The sequence below is a fragment of the Cervus elaphus genome, chromosome 15, assembly GCF_910594005.1.
Source record: "Cervus elaphus chromosome 15, mCerEla1.1, whole genome shotgun sequence".
NCBI lineage: Eukaryota > Metazoa > Chordata > Mammalia > Artiodactyla > Cervidae > Cervus > Cervus elaphus.
The window spans coordinates 73,689,247-73,717,215 of record NC_057829.1 but is presented as its reverse complement, the minus strand read 5'-3'; the positions used below and the strand labels follow the sequence as shown (position 1 = coordinate 73,717,215).

Here is a 27,969-nt window from a genome sequence, read left to right as displayed (position 1 = left end):
AAATAATTCTCTGTGTGATTAAGCTACCAACTTGATACATAAATTTGCTTTATTTTCATCCTGACTGGGTGGATTTTTCTATTTTAATTAAATTTTGTTTAGAGTTAAGGAAAATATTTATAGTGTTCCAAAGTCAAATCTATAAAACAAAATACATTCAAAACAGTCTGGGGACTTCCCTGGTGGTCCAGTGGCTAAGACTCTGTCCAATACAGGGGGCCCAAGTTCAATCCCTGGTCAGGGAACTAGATCCCACACACTGCACCTAAGAGTCCGAATGCCACAACTAAAGATCCCGCATGTCACAACTAAGACCCAGCACAGTCAAATAAACAAATATTTTTTTAAAAGTCTAGCTGACCTGACCCTGACCTATCCATCCATTTCTTCCTTCCCCATATAGGTTAATCAGTACTAGTCAATTTTATTAGTTTCTTAGAGTAAAATTTTAGTTTACTCTCCCATTTCTTTTAATAACAGGCAAATACATATGTATTTCTCAGATAAAAGGTAATATGCTATCTATTATTTCTGCACCCTGCTTTTTTTCACTTAACAATACATCCTAGAGACCATCCCATAGCCGTAGTTGTGCAGAGAAATAATTCTGCTTCCTTATATTGCCCTACAGCAACCCACTGTATGGATGTCTCGTGGCTTACTGCTATCACAAGTAATGCCACCACAGGATACCCTCTGCACGTCTTTTCTTATTTTTACCTGTGTATTTTTGGCATAGATCTTATAAATAGGATTGTGTGGTCAAAAGACAATGTACGTGTAATTTTGCTCAATATTGTCAAATTCCCCTCCTTAGAGGTGGTGCCGTTTTTGTGTTCCCATCATGAGGTGATAAGTCTTACATGCTAAATTTAATATAAATTAAAAAAAAAAAAAAACTCTTGACATCTCAGGGGACTTCCTTTAAAATCCCTTTAACCAAAGTCATCTAACTCAATTCTCCACATTCTGGACAAAGGAAATTTCTTTTGAGAAAAGGGCAATGATGTGCTCAAGGAACTGCCTTTATCCCTCACCTTTCCTGAGTTTTAAACACACAGTTTACACATAATTCTTTTCATGTCAGAGAAGTCAAGCACAGTATTAAATATTCAGATTGAAAATATCACAGGTTAGTTTAGGTCTTTGCAAACTACAAGTGGTTCCCTGAATTGAAAATGAAGTTCATGGAGGAAATCAGGGGACTCCTCACTGCCTTCTCCTTTCCCCCGTTTAACAAGTAAGATCTGATGTGGATTGTGATGGTACCACACGTGGACACTGGCTCCTGTCCACACCCACACCACAGCAGAGCATTTCCCCCAGCTTCCCTTTCCCCACAGGATCCTCCCAGCATCTGAGATTAGGCACTATTACCTGTGTTACCTCATTTACTCTTCACAGTAACACTATGAGGTGGATGCCCTATTGGTCCCCTTTTAAACCTGAAGAAATGAAAAGAGCAGAGAAGTGAAGCTACTTATCCAGGGTCACACAGTCAGCAAGCAAATAGGGAGCCAGGATGTACACCCAGGCATTCCGACTCTAATACCTGCCTTTAACTGTTGCGCTGCTGTGCTTCCACGTTTCAGACCTTCATCATCTTTTGCCCAACCGGTGCAGGGGCCTCCCAACTACATCCCCACCTCTAGAAGCACACCTATAGACACAAACACATATGCACACATGCACAAAACTCCACCACTTATCCTTTCTTCTCCAATACCAATGCAATCCTTCCAGAACACAGATCTCATTACATCAGACCCCTGCTTACAAATGACTACTCAGAAGAGAACATCCAAACTCCTTACCTTGAGAAACATGTTCTGTATCACCAGCATCCTGCCTTCTTACATCCTCAGTGCTAGCCATTCCCAGACACTCCATCCCGTTAGTTAAAAACACACTCTGATCTCCAGTCATGTGGAATTACTCTGAGGCTCCCAGGTCATCATGGTTTTTCTCCTCTCTGAAAATGCATCTTTTCTCCCACCTCCATTCAGATCCCGCCCTCCCCCATCCACCTGACAAGCCCTTAGGCTCAGATTCAGAATCAACTCAGAATGGCTTCCTCAAACATATGGGCTGGTCCTTCCTGGATGCCCTCTCCTCTACCCTCTTTGCCTATACAAAACCTACTATAACATGAGTCTCATTCTCACCACTTCAACCCTCTTCTCCACTTGCACTCAGAGGTACTCATTTTATCAGGTCTTCTTTTGTTTATCCTTCTAGTATTTTTTTGCAACAAAGTATACATAAAAGTTGTATATATTATAATATATATAATATATATACATATAATTTACGTGATAATATTATACATATGTTCCTATTCTCCCCTTTTGTTACACAAAAGGTAGCCAACTATACACACTTTGCACCCTACTTTTTCTGCTTGATATATCCTTGGCATTTCTCTGTTACAGCACACAGAGATGGTCCTTGTAGTGTGAGAGGATACAGCCAGATTTATTTACTCATCGCCTGTTGCTGGACATAGAGTAGAGTATATCCCCTTATTTCAAAGGACTGAATGAGACCTAGTCCTGTTGCTCTTCATCCAACAACAGGATCCCACTGGATGCACAGCTTAGATCTCTGCCAGAGAGAGTCCAGTGAGACTGGCCACTGCCAGAGCCAGGTCACAATAAGAGACCAAGTTACTGATGCCAGCAAGAGCAGCTCAGGTTCTGTACCTTCTTTTATGTCCAAGAATCACACTAGAGCAGAGGCTAAAATCCTTTCAGTTCAGTTCAGTTCAGTCGCTCAGTCGTGTTTGATTCTTTGCGACCCCATAGACTGCAGCATGCCAGGCTTCCCTGTTCATCACCAACTCCCAGAGCTTACTCAAACTCATGTCCATTGAGTCAGTGATGCCATTCAGCCATCTCATCCTCTGTTGTCCCCTTCTTCTCCTGCCCTCCATCTTTCCCAGCATTAGAGTCTTTTCAAATGAGTCAGCTCTTCAATTCAGGTGGCCAAAGGATTGGAGTTTCAGCTCCAGCATCAGTCCTTCCAACGAATATTCAGGACTGACTTCCTTTAGGATGGACTGGTTGGATCTCCTTGCAGTCCAAGGGACTCTCAAGAGTCTTTTCCAACACTACAGTTCAAAAGTATCAATTCTTCAGTGCTCAGCTTTCTTTATAGTCCAAGTCTCACATCCATACTTGACTACTGGAAAAACCATAGCTTTGACTAGACGGACCTTTGTTGACAAAGTATTGTCTCTGCTTTTTAATATGCTGTCTAGGTTGGTCATAACTTTTTTTTCCAAGGAGCAGGCGTCTTTTAATTTCATGGCTGAAGTCACTGTCTGCAGTGATTTTGGAGCCCCCCAAAATAAAGTCTCTCACTGTTTCCATTGTTTCCCCATCTATTTCCCATGAAGTGATGGGACTGGATGCCATGATCTTAGTTTTCTGAATGTTGAGCTTTAAGCCAACTTTTTCACTCTCCTCTTTCACTTTCATCAAGAGGCTCTTTAGCTCTTCTTCACTTTCTGCCATAAGTGCAGTGTCATCTGCATATGTGAGGTTATTGATATTTCTCCCCACAATCTGGATTCCAGCTTGTGCTTCATCCAGCTCGGCATTTAGCATGATGTACTCTACATATAAATTAAATAAGCAGGGTGACAATATACAGCCTTGACGTACTCCTTTCCTGATTTGGAATCAGTCTGTTGTGCCATGTCCAGTTCTAATTGTTGTTTCTTGACCTGCATACAGGTTTCTCAGGAGGCAGGTCAGGTGGTCTGGTACTCCCACCTTTTTAAGAATTTTCCACAGTTTGTTGTGATCCACACAAAGGCTTTGGCATAGTCAGTAAAGCATAAGTAGATGTTTTTCTGGAACTCTCTCACTTTTTTGATTACCCAAAAGATGTTGGCAATTTACTCTCTGGTTCCTCCGCCTTTTCTAAACCCAACTTGAACATCTGGAAGTTCACAATCCTCTAACATCTTGCAATTTTGCTTCAGTTTACAGAAGCACAAACCTCAGATCCAGGAGCCCACAGAGTTCACATCTTAGATGGACTCAGACAGGAAACAAATGGCACCATGTGTCACTGACTGAACTTGGCATTTCATCTAGTCAGTCAACAAATATGTAGTGAACTGTGTCTAGGTACCAAGTATTGTTCTTAGGTGTGCACGCATGCGTGCTCAGTCGCTTCAGTCATGTCTGACTCTGCGTCCCTATGGACTGTAGCCTGCCAGGCTCCTCTGTCCATGGGGTGCTCCATGCAAAAATACTGGAGTGGGTTTCCATGCCTTCCTCAAGAGGATCTTCCTGACTCAAGATTGAACCCATTTCTCCTGTGTCTCCTGCATTGCAGGCAGATAAGATTCTTTACCCACTGCTGGGGGTGTAAATCACGGAGTAAAGCTCGCTGGCACAGGCAGGACGCTAGGAAATAAAACAGGCAAGGAAATCATAATAAATAGGGACTTCCTTGGTGGTCCAGTGGTTAAGACTCCACACTTCCACTTCCCAAACATGGGTTTGATCCCTGGTCAGGTAACTAAGATCCTGCATGCTGTACGGTATGGCCCAAATAATAATAATAAATAAGTACAATAAGTAAATGATATAATCTGTTTGAAGACGACAAGGATGTCTATGGAAAAGAGAGAACAAAGTAAGGGAGTTTGGACTGGAAGATACAGGATGCAATTGAAGTACAGTGGTCAAAGTAGATCTCAGTGGGAAATCATGACAAATAAGTTATTTCGGGGGCAGCTCCTTTTTGCAGCTGTCACAGGTCAACTATCGTTAGCACTGCCACAGTTAAACTGTCACCATATCACAGTGTCAAGGTAACAACCAAGTATCTGAGGGTTGCAGTCGTCTTGAATTGTGTTGTTCTAGAAATTGCTTGAAATAAGCAGAGTATTCACTGAGGGCTTGAAAACCTTTTTTGTGACCTAGAAATTTCTTTCTTGGAAAGCTTTGAGGCAATGGGGCTTAGAGGATGTCCCACGTGGTCCCGTCCACCGCTTCCCCTGTTTGAAATGAATCTCACAGAATTGAGCCTGGAAATTTCCTGTGCCTTTAAAGGCACCATCAGGCCCCCGGCTGGAGACAGCGAGACAGAAAGCCGGGTTACATTGAGACGAGCATGTGTTCAGCACGTCCTTCCTATACTCCTGTGACACGTCGTCGGTTCTTACAACCAACCTCACATCCTGTGAGGAGCCCACACTCTCTCAGAAGCCCCGCACCTCTGCCCACGCTGTGACTTGAAGGTGGTACCCGGCCCAGAGCTAGAGCTTCTTCCTTCCCGAGTCTGTGCCCCCACACGCCCGGCCGCTCAGACCACCTCTCCAAGCATAAAGGCAGTGTATTTGCTTCTCTCAAGCCCTTTTAGACAGGCAACCCAAACAGAACATAAGTTGGAGAACACCACGCTTTGGTGTCCCATCAGTTCTCAGCCATGAGGCCCTTCCAAGTGGATTTTCTCATCACAAAGTTGCTGAGATCGACAGGTAGGTTGCAGGTAACTTGCTCCATCTCTCACGGACTCAGCATACTATGTGCCGGGGACCCTGCCAGACGCTGAGGACACCGGACAATGACAGTGGCCCTGCCTGCAAGGACTCTGCCGGGTCTTTAGGGGAGACCAACAAGAGGTGTGTTAGTCGCTCAGTCGGGTCTGACTCTGCGACCCCATGGACTGAGCACGCGGTAAATGCTACAGGGGAGACCACGGGGTGTCAGAGGAAACAGGCCCGCACCCCATCCATGGAGACGAAAGGAACGTTCCCGCTGAGGAGAGAGAAAGTAGTTCAGATGAAGGGAATGGGACAGGACGGCAGCCAAGAGAGAACAGACAGAGTTAACCGGGGCAAGGCCGGAAGGGGCTTCTAGCATCTCAATCTCGACCTAGAGGCAACGAGAAACTTCCCCAGGACTTTAAGCAAGCAGATGACACGGTTAGCACTGTGCTCCTGTGGAGAAAAGAAAGATCTGAGGACAGGCCCCACTGGGAGGCCTGGGGCAGAGGTGGTGGGCACAGAAAGAGGGAAGGGGTTCCAAAGGAAGAAGGAGGCAGTACAAACTGAGGCGGGTCAGAGGGCCTGGCTCTGAGCCTGGGTTCTCCAATCATTGGCGGGAGGACCCTGAACTCCTCGTCCTTACTTAATCCCTACCTACTTCACAGGGTTGTTGGAGGATTAAATGGGATAACCTAGGAGGAAAAACAGTGCCTTGTGAACCATCAGCATGGCAGGACACCAGTGCTGTCCAATCCCCCCCACCCCGCACCGGCACTGTCACATCTGTAGACCCTTCACTGCTGGGAGACTTAAATTTACCCTCACAGGCACGAATGTTTTCTCTGCTCACTGAACTTCTCTCATAGCTGAGTGGCCTCTGGTAAATCTGGTCTTCCTTCTGGACCTGGCTTCCTTTTCTACAAAACAAGAGAACTGAATCAGATGATCTCCAGGGCCCCTTTCAGCTTGAAGTTTTGCTTTCTTATTCGTCTTGTAGCCCAGTTTCCAGAGTAATTAGTCAAATGAAAACTCATTGACAGAAGAATCATCAATAGAAGGAAAAGAACCAAGCTAATGAGTGACTGACACGGAAAACTAAGGTGATAGTGTGTTCTTTAAAAGCCTTGAAGGATCGTATCAGTAAGTTCCATTCAAAGACACAGTCATAAAAATTCAAAGGAATTTTCATCTCCCCCAAATTGATTCTTATTTATAACATCTGTGCTCCCAAAAGGTTGAATTATCATTGGCTTAGATATTTACCTAAGAAAACTAAAGACATGTCCACATTAAAACTTGCAAAGGAATATTCATACAACTTTATTGTAATAGCCAAAACATTGGAAACAATGTAAATATTCATCAACAGGCTAAGTGGATAAACAATGTATGGCATATCCATAAAACAGAAAACCACTCAGCAATGAAAAGGACCAAACTTTTGATATGTGCAAAAGAACAGATAAAATTTAAAATTGTAAGCTGAAAGAAAACTCACAGAAAGAGAGAAAATACTTGTAAATCATATATCTGATAAGGGTCTTATCTGATTCGTAATTTCACACGAAAAAATAAACAACTCAATTTAAAAAGAGACAAAGGACTTTTCTCTGAAAAAGATAAACACAACGAACACATGAAAAGATGCTCAGCATTATTGGTCATTAGGGAATGCAAATCAAAACCACCATGGGATACCACTTCACACTCACTAGGATGGCCATAAATTTTTTTAAAAAAGAATGGAAAATAACAAGTGTTGGTAAAGTTGGAAAGAAACTGGAACCCTCATTCATTACTGGTGGGAATGTAAAACAGTTCAGTCACTTGGAAAACACTTTGGAAGTTCCTCAATAAATTAAACACAGAATTACCATATGACTCAGCAATTCCATGTCAAGATACATACCCAAAAGGGTTGGAAACAGATTTTCAGGCCAAAATTTGCACACAAAATTCATAGCAGCATGATTCACAATAGTCAAAAGGTAGAAACAGCCCAAATCCATCAACTGATGAATGGAAAAACAAATCCATACAATGGAATTTTACTCAGCAATAAAAAGAAATGACATACTGATACATGTTACAATATGGATGAACCTTGAAAATATTACACTAAGTGGAAGAAAGCTGATATAAAAGGCCACATATTATATGATTCCACTTATATGAACTGTCCAGAATAGGCCAGTACATAGACATAGAAAAAAACAGATTAGTGATTGCCAGAGGCCTGGGAGAGGAGGGAATAACTGCTTAATGAGGACAGGGTTTCCTTTCGGGGTGATGCAGATGTTCTGGAACCAGACAGTAGAAACTGTTAAGCAACACTGTGAATATACTTAAAACTACCAAATTACACTTGAAAATCGTTAAAATGGTTAATGTACATGTATTTTATCACAGTTTTGAAAAATATTATTTCCCCCCAAATCATTATGTGAGTGAAAGAGCCAGGTAACAAAAAGAGTGCATACTATGATTTCATTTGTACAAAATTCTAAAAAATGCAGACTCACCTATAATCCTAGATCACTAGTAGCCTGAGAGGAGGGGGGTTAAGGAAAAGAGAGAAGGATAAAGTATAAAAGGCATGAAGAAACTCTTGGGGGTGATACAAATGTTTACTATCTTTATTGTCTGATGGATGCTTTAAACATGTACCACTTAGAGAACTTCAATTCCACTTCTGCAAAATTGAGAAAAGACCAACAAATGTTTTAAAAATTATCCCTGGATCTCTTAAATTCTTACACTTACTAAATTTCTATTTGAAATACACGGGGGAACTCACTGTTTAAAGAATCTTTGCTATAAACCCTTTTGAAGGTCAAAGGCAAACAATCTTTCCCTGATTTATTGGTTCTAATAAGTGTGCTTTTTCCATTCAATGGTTTCTTAAAGCAAAAGAACACCTGTAACAGTGTCTGCTAAAACTGTTCAAGAGTATGTCTGGTGGAGACTAAGCGAGCTTGATGTGGCCATGTTTCAAGTCAGAAATTCTCTTTGCTATTAATAGGAGCCTAGGACACTTTAATCATTGCTGAATCCTGGTTTTTTGAATTGGTTCAAAAATGGTCAGGTAGAACTTTGCAGAGGCTCACTCTGCAAATCAAACGATCGTATCTGTTATTAGTTGAGCACATGCTAAGAGGATTATAAGTGTTTATGTACTCTCCATGAGCATCCAGTTCAGATCTTGCCTAACATGCATAACAACAGAATAAGACAGTGAATCAAATGCCAGAGTCAGATTTGGTCCTGGAATTTAAATTGGGATATGGATTTCACTTTAAACCAAAAGTAATACTTAAAGCTACCAGAAACGGAAAAAGGGGTTTCTAATTGGACTGCTTAGTTCGTCTCAAATTAAATTTGACAGAGTTTCAAATTTATTTCAGTAATCTTTCCATAATAATATTTTCTTTGTAAATAATAGGTTTTTTAATAGATTATTTTGAGGATGCAGATATTTACATACAGATGACATGATCACTTGAATTTATATAACATTCTCCCATCCCAGCCCCAAACCGCCAGTTCTTTCATAAATACTATTTTCCTTAGCTTTGTTGAGTCCTTTGAAGTTTGTGACTTGATTTCTTCATCTGTAAAATGGGGTGAATAAGGGCATTAACTTCACAGGATTATTGTTGGATTAAAAGATTAAATGGATTAAACATACATAAAGTGCTGAGACTATTGGCTGACTCACAGGAATCACGCAATGAATGTTCAATGTTATCCACGTAATTATTACTATTCCCTTTTATAGATGGGAACACTGAGGCTCAGCACTAGTGGTGGGAAAGCTGAAGCCAGAACACAGAGCACGCTTGCTCCTGATTCTTCTCACTACTCCACACTACTTTCCCCACCCATGCATATTTTGTGCATGAAAATAAGAGTACCAATCGAGAAGAGGCAGAAATAGTTGTGACTTAAATCTAAAAAGCATGAACAAACTGGTAGTCACAGACCAGCTCCAAGACTCATCCAGTTTAGGCCCCAGGGCAAGTCATCAGTCATTTTTAAAGTTGGCTTCATACAGTGATTTTGAAAAAGGAGATTAAAGGTATCTGCAAAGAGTCAACCGAGCTTTGAGGATGCCCCCCAAATTGTGCCAACTAACAAAAACGACATTATCGCCCACTCACTGCTTCAACATTAAAAGGGGTTTATATTGACTTTGTATGGACATTAAAAAGTACTGCAGCTCAGGACAGAATGTCTTCAGAGGTGGAAAGCATCAGGCCCATCAATTAAGTCCTTATCAGGTCAAGGCTAGAAAAATCCAGAGGCTCCAGATAACAATGCAAACATATTTGCAAGGCTGATTTAATCTGCTTATCCAAATTAACCCATTCTAAAGTGATAGTTAAGCTTCCAGTTCCAGGAATTTCATTGAGAAGGGTTTTGTTTGTTTGTTTGTTTAAGGTGGTCGAGTTAAAAGATAAAACCACTAGATGAGAGTTTGTTGGGAAACAGGGTATTCAGAGGGTCTCATAGGGTCTCACTTCCAAAGAAAACTTACTAATCATAGACAGATTAGATAGAGAGATCTGGTGGTGACCACGTTAACCAAGGGATCAAACTTAGTGGAACATATATCACCTGTTGAATGCATATCCTTGCCAAAATGCTTAACTTGAATCTGGCCATGAGGAAACAACAAATACATCCTGATCATGGTTTCTTCTTATTTTCTTATGTATTTATTTTTTTAAATATTTGACTCTACCCCACTGCATATGGAACCTTAATTCCCCAACCAGGGATTGAACCCCTGCCCCCTGCACTGGAAGACGGAGTCTTCACCACTGGACTGCCAGGGAAGTCCCCAGATCATGGTTCACTCTATAGTGGGGAATCTTTGGTCACGAAGAGCAGAAAAGAGCAGGTACACTTGCTAAATTAAAAGAGATAACCATAAACAATGCACTTGAATCTGAACCAGAGGGGTTTAAGAATTGCAATATGAGACATTTTTCTGAAAATTTCATTTCACAAATGTCTTACAACTGGAAAAAGTTAAAAATCAAGTGTTTATTGGAAACATCATTTAAGTAAGACTAACCATCTTAGATACAACAGAATCATGGCTATGCAATTTACCTTCAGATGCTCAAGAAAAATACATGACACTGCTTCTGTTTGGAAGTATGGAACAGAGTGTGAGATGCCCTAGAGAGACCCAGCCTACCCCCACATGTAGAGAGATCTCTGCGGGAAGTACTGAGCCCACACTCTAAAGCCCACAAGCCGCAACTACTGAGCCCGCGTGCTGTAACTACTGAAGTCGGCGTGCCTAGAGCCTGGCACAAGAAATGCCAGCGCAATGAGAAGCCCGAGCATAGCAACAGAGTCACCTCTGCTTGCCACAACTAGAGATAGCCCCGGCAAAGCAATGAAGAGCCGGTGCAGCCAAAAATAAATAAATAATTAAAAAAAAAAAAAAGAAAACAGAAAGATCTTTGTGGGGAGAGATGGGAGGAGATAACACACCCAGAGATAATTTGCAAAATTTTCTTTCAGAGGTCAAGTAGACTAGAGCTGGCAGATAAAAAGGTCAGTCTATGAATGTTCTCCACTTCCTTCTCCCTCATTTCCAGGCAGGAAAAAAGGGCCAATAGCAGAAAACGCAACAGACAGAAATATGAGGATTCTTATCCTAGCCTGGCCACCACTTGCTCTATGACTTCAAACAATTCTCTTGGCTTCTCTGATGCTCACTTGCCTTACCTGGAAAAACAGGGGGGCTGGGCTAAAGCAGCTCTCAGATGCCTTCCAGATCTAAAATTTAAGATGCTAATGGCACATTCAGTCTTAAAGACAACATGCAATGCCAGTGTGAAAAGTCTATTCCTATTTTTTTTAATGGAAATAAGTTTTTCCTCTCTGATTAGAAAATTAATACATGCTCATTGGAAAAAAAAAAGTATAAAAAGGGAAAAAAGAAAGACAAACCACTATAATTGCACCACCTAGAGTTAGGACCACTGTTAATATCTTTTATTTGTTCTTTAGATGGTTTTTCAGGCTTGAGGAACCAGCACATGCTCATAAATTTTTTTTTAAAAAACACAAGACCCCCATATATGTGCTGTTTGTAATTCTTTTAGTTAACAATATTATATGGTTTACAATCCATATTAACAAATATAGAATAATGGCATCAATCTAATGGATGAATGGTACATGCTATTATACAAGCACATGATTTATTTTCTCAATGAGAAACATCTGGGTGGTTTCTAATATTTTTGTCCTTCTAGCCAATGCTGCAATAAATATCCTCAGGTTCATCCTCATTATGTAAATAACAAAGTGTCTAAATCAAGATTTAATCACACTACCCCTCTCCCTTTTCATACAGAAAGTTAAAAAAAAAATCTCTTTTCAAATATTAAATAAAGGCTCTCCCATAACTCCAGACTACAGTGACCCTGCCAGCCCAGGAGGACACAAGGCCCTGAGGAGACCTGGGCTTTAGAATGCTCTGGAAACAATGTTTGATCTGTTTGATTCAAGGAGGCACGCAGAAACCCGAGGCCCAGCTTCAGGATAACTGTGATCTCTTTGCAAAGTGTTTGCCGGCGCTGAGTTCTGGGCGAGTCTGCGGCCCACGCTGCAGCGAATGAGTGCACCAGGCAACATCAAGTCCTAGTCTGGGCAGCCGGCAGGCTCCTCCAAACGTCTGTCGGCCTATGCTTATGTTTTCTGCCTTTAAAAATAATAACGGCGCCGAACACACTCCCACCTGCCTGTATTCAATACAATCTAATTTAGACGCATGAAAATTACTAGAACAGTACTCTTTCTACAGACTCAAGCATTCACTTTAACATTCCAAAATAATGAACATTCCAAAGTATTTGTTTTTATTTTTTAAAAGTTGGTAATAATTAGGAAACAGTATGAAATGCCCTCCTTTTCACTGACATTAGTATCTACCTTTCTGTTTTAAAATTATGTCATTGATCCAAATATATTTTGCAAGTGCTGAAGAAAACTTTTAATTCTCTTTTTGTGGTTACTGTTGTTTCCATGAGTAATCAGTCTCACAAACATGTACCTGAGCCCTTGATTAAAATGTAACTGATTCTCCATCAGATGTGGAGGCAAGGAGAGGCATCCTACAGTGATAACTACTCAGCAATATTCCTGGGGATTCACATAATTTTATTCTTGGAAAGAACTGACATTGATCATTTCCAACCCCTGGAGAAGCAGGATTAGGAAGATTAATTGATGTGTCCAGGTTACCCGCTCCCAATCCAGGGTTTCTTTTTCCTCTCTGACCCTCTTTGTCAGAAACCCATCTATTAATTTAAAACAAAGATACTCACTTTACGTTTGACAACACCAGAAAGATCCTACCTGTCATTCAATTCACTAATGAATTCAAAATAGAGCCAAAGAAGTAACTTTGTGAAATGAACACATCTTTAAAATATATATTACCTTGTCTATTCCTTCAGCATCATGGCACTGGAGGTCAGGCTTAAGGGTGGGTCTAATAAGAACCAAAAACACATCTGGAAGAGTCTGTAGACAAGCTGCACAAATGAAAACTATTTCAGATGTTTAGACAGCCGTGAATGGAGGTTTTAAGGTTCGGATCAGAGTGGAAGTGGCAACTGAGCACTGGTGGTCATTACTGTGATCCAGAGAAAGCAGGTGCAAGAAAGAGCAGCAAAGAGCTCTGGTGCATCCTTGAAGCAAATACCCACATTAAAGAAGGGAAAAGTGGCGTGAAAACTATCTTCATGGGGTGACAACCACCCCCAAATGCAGGCATGACCTTCAGCCTTTTGCTTTCGAACACATGGAAAGATTTATTTGGCAAACTGAGCCACAAGTTATTAACACATCCTCATACAACTTGCTTCACAGCTCTTGTTTTGCTCATAAAGTACATTCACATCAGTATGGACCATCCCCCTGACAGAGCTGCTGTCAGCAAGCTGGAAAAATTTCCTTGTAAACTATCAGGGGACTTATTTATCTTATAAAATCTAGCAGGAGTTGTAGGAAAAGAGAGGCTCAATTAACTTGTCTGTAACTTCTGCCACTGTAAAGACTTTATCCTATTAGATGGATATATGCCTTAAATCCAAAATACCCCCAACTTGCTGCCTTGAAAATGTCAAAGACTGAAACCTTAGTTGGGTGGAATTAACAGTGACCACCCATTGTGCCAGGCAAAATATCAGCCCACCGCCAATATCCCCTTGGTGGTTGTTGGAAGCCAAATTCACATTCCTGATTAAAAATGTGCCTACTTAATTAAAGTCAGGATTTCCCAGTCTTCTCACTGGTGGGAAGAAGCAACATGAAGCTTCCAGAACACACACATCAGCAAGATGTCAGGTTCATTAACCAGAAAGCGAATTGCCATGTGCTCCTTTCTACAAGCCGCTAATTACCGTCTTTTGCCCCAATTCTGGAATACGGATCACTTTACTTTCTGCAAAACTTTTTCAATGCACTATTCTAAACACAGCCATCAGTCAGTCACACCAGCTGTGGATCCACAGCGACTTTCCTTGTTAAAATACACAAAATCGTATCGGCTACACCATCCCAAACAAGATAATTACTGTGTCAGGAAATAAAAATCAGATTAAGTGGAATTTTGTGGCACAGGACACCCCTTCAAGCTTTTGCCTGACGGAGGGCCCAAGGAGGATGAATTTGCCTTGAGTTTTAATTCCACTGTCTCAAACTTCTTCCATTCTAATTTTTCAAGTTTAGTTCGATCTGTTTTAATTCTATCCCTTGGTCGGATCTCAGTTCCTAACATTTTGTAGATTCTTGTTTATCAGAGATGTGAACTGAGCTATACTGGTGTGTTCATTTGAGGATTAGCTGTTGTGGTCAGGGAAGAAATATTTGTTCAACTGGAGTCAAGAACCTACAGCCACAAGAAAAATAAATCAGAGAGAGAGAAACTGGATAATGGGGGATCATTTCACTGTGAGTCGATCCTGGTGGGGTTTTTTCCCTTCTGGTGACTTTATGCATAGGCAAAAATAACTTAACAGATCAAAGTCCACATTCCAACTGATAGACATGGGTTTTTTTAATTGTTAATTTAATGAACTGCTAAAGCAGTAGCAAGAGAATAAGTGGACAGAAGAATAAAATGGGTGATAAAGTTTGTCTTCTTTTTCTTCCTCTGCAGCACTGGCATTAGAAAAGCTCTGTGTACACCATATGTACAGTCATTTACTGTGACTAATGGGAATAATGTACTACATTTCATAAAACTGATCTCTGGCAATTTGAGAAAACACTCGTAACTGGATGGCTACACTTACTATCTAAAAGTACTTATCACAACAAACCCTCAAGCAAAATTTCTTTTTTAAAAAAACAACCTTAATAGGCTTTCTAGTGAAGCAAAGAAACTTTTCAGAATGTCAAGAACCCTCGCTGTTTTGGGTAAATGCTTAATCCTCTCAGATGTTTTCTCCTGCTGAATGCTTGTCTTATGTGCAGTTTAAGATGGTGTTTAAAATTTTCAAAATTCCTTCTACAAGTGTATCCCTGTTTCCTCTAAAAATGGACTCAAACTGATGTCAGAAAGTGGCACAGATGTTAGAAATTCCAACCTCTTTTCAGAACAGGACCAAGTATGAGTTGAGATAATGTCCCTTTTTGGCAAATTCTTATTTTCTCTCAGATTCTGGAAGTAATTGTCAACATGCCCATTAAAGTGAGTGGACATCACACACAACTTGCCTGAGTGTCACACTAAGAGTTACATGGAGACCCTTCCAAATGCAAGACATCTGTAAAATTATCTGCAATCACAGTGACTACTCCTAATATTCCCTCGGCTGATCCAGGGAGCACTGTGCACTGAAGACACAGCTGGCCAGCGTCTTAGCTCCAGGCAGAAGACTGTAAAAGCATCAAAACTGGATTTATATCTTCATAAATCACAACACACGCAGGTGACACTATCAAACGCTAAATCAAAACTTTTTCCATTTTCATAATTGATTTTTATTCACTTCATACCAAAGTAATCCAGAAAGGAAAAAAATAAGTCATCAATGTACAAATTAAAGATGCAACCTGACATCAAGCATTAGCCAGGAGTATTTCATTGCAAACCAAATAATTCAGGAAAATCACCTGCGTGCTCATTTCATAGATGTGTGTGCTTGCTTGGTTAATTTTCATCATGATTAGTATCACACTTTCTAACTGCATCTGACAACCGACTTCCACACTGCACACAGAATCAATGACTCTGCTTTCATTCTGAAGAGTTTTAAAACTTACAACCTAAAATTGAAATTTCTGATGTTCATCAGGACTAATAAATAACTTCTTATAAATCAAGAATTAGGTTTGATTATAAAGCACAAAGTTAAAAAATAAAATACTTTTGAAAATAAAATATTGTGAATATTTGAGGAGATAAATCCTTGTAAAACATTCACTGACACATATCAATGTTGTTCTATTTCTGTTCATAGGAAGATAATATATATTTTTTAAGCTCTCAAATTATTCTGATTTCCTAAACTTATTCCAAATCTCTTAAGGTGTTATTTATAATTCCTTTGCCCAAATCGCTTACATAATGCTTCAGATTTTATTCAGTAATATCTCCACATTGACCAGCTTAGAGAATGCACGTTTAAAACACACATCTTATAAGACATTAGTTATATGTGTCTAAACATGGCTGATAATCTTCATAGGTAATGCAAATACTAGCCTGGAGTCAGGGGTTAACAAGGGTAGAGAGGTCATGCGCCATGCTTGACTGAAGCTAACAATACAACAGTGAGAAAACTAAAACACCTGAACAGGACAAAAGAACTCCACAGTAGTTAACTTTTGATGCAGTCTTCATAAATACAGAGACTAGATTCCATAAAATCAACCCCAAAGTCAATCACATTATTCATTGTCACACCTCATTCTCTTAAGACCAAACGTAACGTAGGTGAATAGAATTCAGTATGTATTACCATCATGACTGTTACTTTACCAAAATCATTCATGTCACCCAAAATGAAAATGTTATTAAAGAAGATCAGCAAACACAGACTTTAAGTGAAAAAATTATTGTAATCCTTAAAGGCTAGGCAACATGAAGATTGATATCTTCATCATTTTGAAAGCAATCAAAACTCCTCTTACAAATTACATAACTTCATTTAAATAACTAGAAAAAACACAAGTTTCCCCAATACAGCACATTTAACATGCTTCCACTAGAGAATTACACCCAAAGCTCTAGCTTCCCAAAATTCTCAAATCAAGAGGTGGACAACTCTTTTGCCGCTGAGAGCAATCTCTCCACGCCACATTTTCTCAAAGATGGCTGATGCAAACAGCACCTCATAACTACATAAAAATGGTTGCTCAGATTAAATTATGCAAACGCAGTTTCAAAATAACCTGCTCAAGTTTCAGCGCATTAAAGATGGACCTGCAAAGCATTTGTCATGTTATGCCTGCTTCCAGCAGAATCACACTGGGTGATCAGGGGAGCACAAAACCCAAGTCATCCTTATAAAAAGAAAGACTGAAACATAAGCGCACAAACATCAAATCCCATGCGCACATTCACCAGCCTTGGACTTGGCGCCTGAAGACTGATCTGTCACCCACAAAACAAGGAAGAGCCATCAGGCAGTCCTTGAGGTCTCCATCCGGGAACTACTAGCAGAAGGGGCCATATTTGAACAGCTCAGGCTCATCAATTAAAGTAAAATACTCCAAGGGTGGAATTTTCAAAATGGGGGTGAATTTACAAGGTTAATTCTTCATTACATGAGGTAACTGAAATATACTTGAAATGATTCATCTCCCACAAAAATAGCCTTTATTTTCAACCGGGCAATGTTTCATAGTCAGACATCCATCTCCAAAGATTTTTCTGTGAACATAAAATTCTTGGCTTTTTCCTAATTAAAAGTAAGTGACTGGAAAATGTAGGGTGATTACCATACCAAAACAAGTTCAGTAAACTTACTGTGCAGCCTAATTTCAAGCCACGAGACACTGGTAAGAAGCACATTAGATGTTTCCCAATTAATAATCAGTCAATAGAGTTTTTTCCTCTTTTACTAAATAAACTTTAGGTATTAAACATCTCTTCTGTGTTACTTTATATTTACATTAAGGACTAAAGAGAAATTTTTAGTAATGATGTACTTAAACTGTCCATCATACTTACTTAGCTGAAATAACTTGCCAAACAATGGGAACAGAATAACAATATAAAATATTTTCATTTTCAAATAATTAGCTACTTGTAGGTAGTTGAAAAATTTTATAAAATCAAACTAAAGCCAAAAGTTGTCATAAATGGAGCTTTTAATATTCTACCAGTCAAAAAAAAAGGGGGGGGAACCATTTTGTTCTGCAACACAATACCAACGTTCCTTGATGTCAAACATAAATTTTCACTATTCTTTCATGACATGTTAGTCTTAAAAACAATATTTACTTCCATTTATGCCCCATCACTGGTTATTTCTCTTATTACATTTTAATAGGTTTCATAACTCAAAGCATCAACACAGCAGCGCTGGAAAACCTCCACTTTGTTACATAGGACTGATTTTGCTGTACTTGTGTTTATTTCTCTTACTTTCTCCAGTTTCGCCAAAGCACTCATCGTCCAGGCTTTCCAACACTTCTTACCCTACTTTCGAGAACTTCACTACAGGCTGAGGGAAATTTTTAGGAGAATAAAGATCTTTTCAACAAACCAACATTCTAGGCCTTAAACTGTCCAACAAAATCTCGAAAGAATGAACGGAACCTCACCCTTTTATTTTTATCTCCCCCGAGATGGTTGAATAGAGCTTCTGAGAGCACACTGGCCATGCCCAACCTACTCACGCATTGGGACGTCCGGCCCGGAATATTCGCAGCCCAAGCCGCACGGATCACCCGAACCAAGAGATGGTTAACATTAATGGAAAACGGTTCCGCTGCTAAGAACTCTTCGCAAGGGCCTTCTTGGAAAGTGTAAACACTTCTTGCGGGGCAAAGCAAACGATGTTGTCCACAAACCCTCGGTACCCTTTGTACCCAGTATCACTGATTGACTTCAGGGTCACAATTTAAGGTGGTTTCTTCGGGCGGGCGTTTTATTGACGCGCCCTCCCGCACGCGCGCGCACACACTCGCGCGCGATTCTCCATACGTTCCAGCGGCCTCCTGGGGCTGGAAAGATGAAATATCGTCTCTGGGCCATTTCCCCCTGAATTGAGCTAATTGAGTTCAAAATAGCCAGTAGAGAAAAGAAAGGGGATGAGAAAGAACAAAATTATTTTCCCCAAATAGCTTGGCTTTCCTCTGCCCAAACTGACGAACAGCCGGAATGACACCAACCCTGCCGAGAGGGAGGGCAAGAAAACTTCAAACGCGAGGCGGCCGAGCGAAGTTTAGCCGGGTGGGGAGAGAGGACGCCACAGAAGGGGGCGCCCGGGGCGTGTCCCCCAAGCGCACCCAGGTCCCCGCTCCCCGTTCCCTCCTCTTACTTTTGGATGATCTGGGGCAGGCTGGCTTGGGGCGGCGGCGGCGGCGGCGGCGGCGGCTGCATCCCTCGCGGGCCTGGGGGCGCCGGGGGCGCCGGGGCGCCGGGCACGCTGCGGGCATCTCTGTCCGGTTGCTCGGGGCCGCTGGGCTCGGCGTCCTGGCTCATGGCTGCGGCCAGCACCATGTGAGGCGAGACCGGCCCGGGCTCGCGGCGGGAGAGCGCGCGCGAGGGGCGGCCCGGGGCACGGGCGCTCACTGGCCGGGGTCCCCGCACCCAGTCCCCTTGTCCTTCCCGGTAGCGCGGGGAGGAGACGCGATGGGCGGGGAGGAGGCAGTCCCGGCGGCGCCGCCTCCGCCTCCTCCCGCGGGTCCCGCTCGCCCGGCCGGGCCACTCAGAGGTGGGGGCCAGGGGGCGTCTCCCAGCCAGCGGGAGACACTCGGCGCCCGGGTGGTCCGGGGAGCTCTGCCCGCAGCTCCTGGGCGCTGCGTTCTCCACCCGCCACCCGCGCGCCCTCAGGGTCCCCGGGTCGGCGCTCGGCAGCGCAGCTCCACCGCGTAAGGCGGCGAGACACACGGCCGCGCGCCGCCGGACGCCGAGCTCTAGCCTCTCCCGCTAGCCGGCGGCCTCCGGACTGTCCCCGGGGACGGCGCGCGCGGCGTTGCGCGCTCCTGCCAAGCGGGGCGGACCGAGGGCGACCCGGGCGTCTGCGCGCATCGCCAGCGCGAGGTGCGCGGGCCTTGGCACCTTCCCGCGGCTGGTGCCCAGCCAGCGCCACTCGTGGCTGAGGGGCCCGAACCCGCGGGGGGGAAAGTCCAGAACTCCCTCAGGTCGGTGGGACTGGTAACCCTAGGTCTAAGATGACCGGACCCGCGGGCTCTCCAAACTGGCAATCCCCAGACGCAGCCTGTGGGGCCGCCGTGATTTCTCTTCATTTATTTCCCCAGTTTCCTAAAATACCTGCCGCTGTCCCGCGAGCGCAAAGACAAAATCACGTGTATGTTTTATTCTTGTTATTTATTGGCCAAATCTCAGTAGGAATGTAAAGGATGAAGAGGAGTTCGCTACCATCGCACTCCCCAGGATTGCCGCCTCCGAAGCTCTGCTGGTTGCGCGGGAGCCGCAGTGCGCCAGCTCACCTGCACACAGCGGCTCACGGCTGTGGACGCGGGCGTCGCGCTCAGCAGTCACCCCACGAGGTGCAGTGTAATGTCCTAGAGCACCGGCAGAGATCTGGGAGGCACCTGGGCAGAAGTGGTGCCAGAAGCTGGGCAAAGACCTCGGAGTGTGGTTACCCTGGAGATCCTTACCGTCTGTCGGACACACGACTTTCTAAATCCTGACACGGGCAGCCCCGAGAAACGAGGAAAGGCGTCCCTTGGGTGCCCTGGAAGCCAAAGCGCACGCCAGGGTGCCCCCGGGCCTGGAACGAAGCTTCCCGGGGGTCTCAAGCAAACCCATCCTCCTCCCGCAGTTACGTGGAGGAGAATTCTGAAGATGAATCCTCTGGGGACCAGCAACTATTGAATCCCCTGAAAGATGATTTCTTCTCTCCCTAGACTGTGAGTTTCTGTCAACTTTCCTGCCAGTTTCACGAAGTTTAGCCTCCCTTTTGCTGTCATCCTACCTAGATCCTCCCCCACCCTCCCTCTCTCCTGTACACACAGTGTCCTGTCCACTCCCTGGCTTCCTTCTTCTCTCTCTCTCTCTCCCTCCTTCCCGTTATAGATAAAATGATACACCCAATGCCTTGTATTCATAAGAGTAATCACAGTTCGCAAATTTGAATCTCACCAGAAAACCCAGGTAAAGACGAGCCAATTGTTTATTCATTGCACAAATGAGGTGAGTCAGGGTGATTTATTTGTTCAACTATATATGGCTAGTAAAACGCTGTCCCGGAGTCCTCTTGGGCTCTAGGAGTGGTTAGTTCATCATTTTCAGTTTCTATCACCAAAGTACTGACTATGGTTTTCATAAAACTCTACCTTCCACTGCCCCTCCTCCCTTGGTTGAGGGAAATGATCTGAAATTAACATTGCAACTCTCCCAGAAAGGAAAACTTTCCATATGCTTGTATTAAAATATCCCTCTGAGAATCCCCCAAAACCTTTGTGAAAGACAGCTTTGTAGTCAAAAAAAGATCACTTTTTACCAGAGAGGTCGAGTGACTCAGTCTCTCTGAGTGTCAGTTACCAAATACGTAAACTGGCAGTGATGAGACCCTGACTTGCAGAGTCACTGTTAGGATTAGAGATAATGTATCCTGCATAATTGATGCATAATTGGTACAAGAGATATCCAGTTTGGCAGTTATCACAAAAGTGAGTCCTTATCTTCCAACCTTACAACCGAGTAGAACAGTAGATCTCAAACGCTAGGAAGCCGAATGCTTGGAAGTCATATTGATATAACTTAATCCATCCTCATAATGTTTTTCCTGACAGAAACATAAAGGAAGGAAAGAAAGGAGGGAGGGAAGAGGGGAGGAAGGATAAAAGGAAGGGAGGGAGGAGAGGAAATTCATATTATATAAATGCAGCTCTCTGTATCTCAAAAATAATGTATTAGCTTTTGTGACAAAATAACAGTGATACATCTGGGGTATTTATTAGACTTTTCTTCCATCCTTTCTGTAAGTTGAAAATTTCCCCCCAAATGGAGAAAATTAATAATACAGAAAGTGTTTTTAAGAAGCCCCATTTCTGTGAGTATAGCTGAATATTTGCAGCATATGTGTTATGTGAGAACTGAAACTTGAAGCAGATGTGAAGGGAGAGAGAAACACTGCAGCAAAAACCTAAAGCTCGTTCTGGACCTGCCTCAGATCCCCTCAAAATATTGTCCAGGATAACAATGAACAAGACTTTCCATTTTGCAAGTCAGACATTCAGCATATTAAGCAAGTCCAATGAAAAATATTTATTAACATAATGTCGTTTCACTTCTTTCCAGGAAAAAATGAGAAAGCTCCCAGGATGGGGTTGCAGCCACTCAAGAATCCTTTAGTAGGTTTGCTTTTGTCTGCCCTGTGTCCTCACCACCCCCACCACACCAGGATGTGCTTGGGGTTACTGACCTGAGGGAAAGGCTGTAGGGGTCACCTGACTTGACAAATGGGAAGAGGGGAGGGGTTGTAACATCTCTGTTCCACTCTGCAGAAGCGCTCTGTCCCTGCTGACATACCAGGAAACTGAGATCAGTGAGGCTTTTGCTGTCTATGAATATATTGAACATTTCATAGGTTATTGTTGTTGTTCAGTTGCTCAGTCGTATCTGACCCTTTGTGACCCCCTGGACTGCAGCATACCAGACTTCCTTATCCTTCACCATCTCCCAGAGCTTCCTCAAACTCATGTCCATTGAGTTGGTGATGCTATCCAACCATCTCATCCTCTGTCGTCCCCTTCTCCTCCTGCCTTCAATCTTTCCCAGCATCAGGGTCTTTTCCATTGAGTTGGCTCTTTCCATCATATGGCCAAAGCACTGGAGCTTCAGCATCAGTCCTTCCAGTGAATATTCAGGGTTGATTTCCTTTAGGATTGACTGGTTTGATTTCCTTGCTGTCCAAGGACTCTCAAAAGTCTTCTCCAACACCACAGTTCAACAGCATCAATTCTTTGGCCCTCAGCCTTCTTTATGGTCCTGTTCTCACATCCATACATGACTACATGGGAGTCGGCTGTTAAATGCTTTCATAGATTATTACTTACTTCATATTCACAATAATCCCATGAGGTAGCTGCCCATGTTTTTATTTGTTTGTTTTTTAATTGAAGGATAACTGCTTTACAGAACTTTGTTGTTTTCTGTCAAATCTCAACATGAATCAGCCACAGGTATACATATATCCCCTCCCTTTTGAACCTCCCTCCCACCTCCCTCCCCATCCCACCCCTCTAGGTTGATACGAGCCCCTGTTTGAGTTTTCTGATCCATACAGCAAATTCCCATTGGCTGTCTATTTTACATATAGTAATATAAGTTTCCATGTTACTTACCCACGTTTTAGAATTGAAAATGAGGCTAGAGGGCTAAAAGAATTTGCCTCAGGTCACCTGACTTTTAAGCTGCAGAAGCAGAACTGCAGTTAGATGGATCTGACCCCAAACCTCACCCACTGCCTCAGTGGCACACAGAACCCTGAGAAGCCACCTGGTCTTCTTTTGATGTGATAACTGCCTGCATCTTCCAATGAATGTAAAATACCCCCTGCATTGTGATTCAACTCTGCCACTCATATTTATCTAATCAGTAAATTATCAGGCAAGCTCCAAATTGACATAAGCAAGAAAATTTAAAGAAATTAAGCAGCCTAGTGGGGGGGGGCGGGTAGTAGAAAGGAACAGGAAATAGAAACCAGGTCTCTGTCATTCTCAAACTTACCAGGGACTCTGGCACACTAGTTTGTTCTGTAATGTTAATAAATGCTTACTGGGTACCAGACAGTGATTCTAGGAGCTTTCTCGTGCCTTATTTCACTAATTATCACCAGGTTGCAGACAGAGAAGCTTGATGAACCTCTCCAAGGTCACAAGGATAATACATAGTGGAATTGAAGTTCATACCCTGGTCTGACTCCCTGCAACTCGCTGTCCTCCATTCAAGGTGATTGTGAGCATTCAGCTCTGCAGATGAGATCATTTAATATGTATTGCTTTTCCCTATGTGTAATTACTACTTAAGGAAAAAAAAAACAGTTTATTTAGTAGGTTGTAAAGTTTGATAATAAACAGAGCTGGTAAAAATACAGGACTGCAAATATTCTCATATACTGTGGGTGAAAGTGTCAGTTGCTACAACCTCTTTGAAAATGAGTTGGCACTGTCTGTTACAATTAAAACAAAGGAAACTGACTCAGTAGTTATCCTTCTAGGAATTTATCCTATAGGTAGGTTTATTTGTAGCAACAACCAAAGTTCCATGTGCAAGGAAGTTTACTATGGCATTGTTTGTAACAGCAAAACCCAGAAACATCACAATGCTAAGCAAAGGGGGCCTGGTTACATAAAGGATGGTCCCTGCATGGAAAGAAATACAATGTAGCCCTGAAAAAGCAAGGCTAGGTCTATATGCACTACTAGAAAAAAATTTCCAAGATGTATCACTTAGGAGAAAATGCAAGGTCCTCAGCAGCATTGCAGTATAATTAAATTTGTATAACCAAAGAGTATAAAACATTTATAGAAAATTATAGAAGTAACTAATTACTAACAGTAATTACTTCTGGAAGTTGGGAAAGGGCAGGAACTCTCTTCTTTTATATTTGAATATTTGAAATAAAATTTTATTGAAGTATATGTACTGTTTGAAATTTTTTACTATAAACATGTATTGTTTTTTATTACTGATCACTAACAACAAAGCAATTCTTTCCTTCTTCAACTAGTCTTTCTTAACAGCACTTAGCACATGAATATATATATATATATTTTTTTAAGCAAAACATCATCCGGAAGATTGAAGGAGAAACACACTGGACAATGTATTGTCCACAGTAGTCTTTTGTTATCCTAACAACCCCAATAGAGACAACTGAATAATTAATTCATTAATTCCCAGCAGTCATGTGGATACAGTTACAGTCTATTAGTTTGATAATCGTGTAAGCAACCTATCAACATTAGCCATAACGTATTAACTGTTATCTGGGTGTTAATAAAGAGTTATCATTTCTTTAGTATTACTCTGAGTCAAGCTGTCTTGAGCACATATTATTTCTCATTTAATCCTCACAACTTCCTTATTAGTTGGCTGTGTTTATGCCCATTTTACAGATACGAAAACCAAGACTCCAAGAAGTTCAGCCACTTGACAACTACTCTGTGGGAGAACCGCAAATCTAATGCCAGTCTCCATTCCTCCTAGAATAGAGCTTTTAACTGTTCCAACATGGTGCCAGTGATGTTTCTTGGTACAATGGGGCTTTTAAGACCAGACATTCCTCTGCTAAGTGATGGCTGGTGTGACCCTCTCTGCTGTCTCCAGTACCTCATCCTTTAATTTCCTGTCTCTCCACCAGACCTGGCTTCTCTTTTCCATCCTCCTGAAGTCAGCTTTATCTGTCTGCTGGCTCCTCTCTCAGAGCTACACCCTAATCTTTTACTTAAACTTCATGGAATCCCTGCATATGTCTTAAAACAATCATAAAATAAAATCCTGTGCTAGCTTTGGAAAGGATCACCTCTCTGAAAATGCTGGAGAGGCAGTGGCTGAAGGATGCTGTTTAAAAATAATATGGTTACTCATGGAACTGGATGCACATTTGAATGTGAAGGCGACAGTCAGGGAACTCTAGCTGAGGAAAAGTTGAGGACATGACCCATACGGTTCTTTTCTGCCTAACAACTCATGCAGAATGTCCCTCATTGGCTGCCGGGAAAGGCTTAGCCACCACCTCTCTGATGGTGGATTTGCAGTCAGGCCCCTTGTCCTCTGATGAGCCACGCAAGTCTTATATTATAATCAAAGGAACAGTTGACTGGGAGTCAGAAAATCTGAGTTCTGGACCTCTAGGTGTATCCAATGTTCCTGAACAGAAAAGCAGTCACCCCAAACCAGGGGTGAAATCAACATCTTTGCCTCCTCTAAAAGCATCACTACTCCAAGCCCAGGTGGCTTGAGCTCTGCCGTTCCAGCACTTGCTCAGGACCTGGCCACAAACCAACAGAGGATTGAGTTAGAATCCTAGGGGGCTCACAGTATTATAGGGCAGAGTTACCTGGGTCTGGCTTCCAGGAAAAGAAAAATGTTGAGCTGTGTTTTGAAGGAGAGAATGGCTTCATCTCTTTTGCTATTACCAAGAGAAACCAAAGCAACAGGGTACAAGAAGGGGTGTCATAAAATGAGTTGCAGCTGAATTTTCTTGGAGGGGGGATGGGAAGTGACGGAGGTATGAAGCGAATGTGGGAGAAACGTTAGCTGGTGGCTAATTGCATGATTTAAGTTCCATGGGGCTCGGCACCCCCCGTGGAGACCCAGCTTCTACACTGCAAGCTTAATCCCTGGGGAATGTCACTGTCATTCAGAAGCTGCTAGTATGACTCGGGGCCCCAGCCAAGCCAAACAGCACTTCTTAGAGGCAGGGGATTCCTTTATCGAGCCCTCCCCCCAGTCGCCTGCTCTGTCTTCTCTTATCACCCGGGCTGTCAGGCCAGTTGGTCTGCAGGGAATAAACATCTCAGGCTGTTTGCCCACCAGCGCGGAGATCAGGTGACCATTATGGAAGGCAACACCGGAGGCCTCTGCATGCCACCGTGACGCCAGGAACAGAGCCTGTGATGTGCTGACCTCACTGAGTGGGCACCCATGCAGCTGGCTTGAGTGAGGAAACCGGTGCCACTCCCCGATGTGGTACCTTTGATCATCCCAGGGTCACCCGATGCCGGATGTCCTGCCCAGCCCCCTCTCAGTGTAGACTCTGGAGTCAGAAAAGTTGGATTAGAAACCCAGCCGCATGATCAGTTAGCTGCATGACTTTAGGCTACTTTATCTGTGCTCCCTTCAGATGGGAGCCTCAGTGTTTCCATCTGAAAAATGGGGACAATAGTGCCCCCATCATAAAGCGATTGTTAGGATTAAGTGTAAGGCACTTGGGAGGTTGGCAAAAGAGCACAAACTTTCAGCTCAAAGATAAATAGGTCTATGGATCTAAAGTAAACATGGTGACTAGAGTTGATAACAATGTGCTGTATAATTGAAATTTGCTGAGAGTAGAACTTCCGTGTACTCACCCACAAGATAAATATGTGAGGTGATGGACATGTTAATTAACAAGGTGGCGGGAACTCTTTCACAATGGATATGTATATCAAACCATCAGAATATGTACTTTAAATATCTTACCATTTTATGTGTCAATTATACCTCTATAAAGCTGCTTTTTTTTCTTCAAGTAAAGCACTTTAGATAGGCATATGATTGAGGTCAGCAAGCTGTTGTTAGCTGCTTTTAACATGATGATTCCTGGGCTTCCCGATGGAAAATCAACAATCATAATACATAGACTGCTCTTGAAAGAGGGAGGGGTGCTCTGAGTCTAGGATGTCTGTCACCTCCTTCATGTAAAAGTCCCAGGCAAAAAGGATGTAATCATAAGAACCATCTGGAAGGGGGGGATCGGAATGGGGAATATGTGTAAATCTATGGCTGATTCATATCAATGTATGACAAAACCCACTGAAAAAAATAAATAAATAAATAAAAAGAAAGAACCATCTGGAAAGTAAACTGGGGAAAAGGGGGTATTGTCAGCAGAACACACTGGAAAAGAGACTCACAGACTTGGGTTGCCCTCGCCAGCCCCATGACCTTGGGCTTGCTTTTTGAGCTCTCTGCCCTCAGTTCCCTCATCCATGAGATGGGATAACAAACATTTCCTTTCTGTTGTGCGGCTGAACCCAATGCTGGCCCAGAGTCACCTCTCGGTAACAGGTAACACAAATCCAGTGAGTGCAGGACGCCCACAAGAGGACGGGGGCAGTAGTGAAAGGTTTGTTTGGTTTGGTTTGGGGTTTGATTTGTGGCAGGTGGAACTTGCTGGAGGACTGCCTGTTCCTTGGTATATTTCCCCCAGGAACTTCATTCTGATCATTTAAAGAATCCTAAAGAAAGGCAGTTAGGGTTCAGGAGGGGGAGGGTTGTTAACATATGTCTGCTTTACTCTCCTCCCCTCTCCCCCAGCAAGGAGTAAAGCAGCATGTCTAAAAGGTCTAAGGGATGCTGTGGGTTGAAATCTGTCCTCTAAAAAGATCTGTTGAAGTCCTAGACCCTGATACCTGTGAATGTGACCTTATTTGGAAACAGGGTTTTTGCAGATGTCCTCAAGTTAAGATGCAGTTGTTAGAGTGGGCTCTGATCCATTGTGACTGGTGTCTTACAAGAACAGGGAAATTGAGACATAGATTCCGTCACAGGGAGAATGCCCTGTGACGACAGAGGC

At 42.6% G+C, this 27,969-nt stretch overlaps 1 protein-coding gene and 1 long non-coding RNA gene across 3 annotated transcripts in view; one reads left to right on the top strand and one right to left on the bottom strand.

The window, feature by feature from the left end:
• RBM20 (RNA binding motif protein 20) overlaps positions 1–19,358 on the bottom strand; it is a 194,601-nt gene extending 175,243 nt beyond the window's left edge. Inside the window, exon 1 of one of the 2 annotated variants that reach the window (XM_043925729.1) lies at positions 19,033–19,358. In XM_043925729.1, the coding sequence (XP_043781664.1) occupies positions 19,033–19,214 (182 nt within the window). In that variant the 5' untranslated portion in view covers positions 19,215–19,358. Of the gene's footprint in view, positions 1–18,388; positions 18,968–19,032 lie in introns of those variants that run through there. The other variant, XM_043925734.1, reaches the window with a different exon arrangement.
• Positions 19,359–19,815: 457 nt separating this feature from the next.
• Positions 19,816–24,270, top strand: LOC122708913. Its single transcript, XR_006345349.1, has 3 exons — positions 19,816–20,590; positions 21,984–22,036; positions 23,524–24,270. It is a non-coding gene; the product is annotated as an uncharacterized LOC122708913 (long non-coding RNA).
• Positions 24,271–27,969: the final 3,699 nt, after the last annotated feature.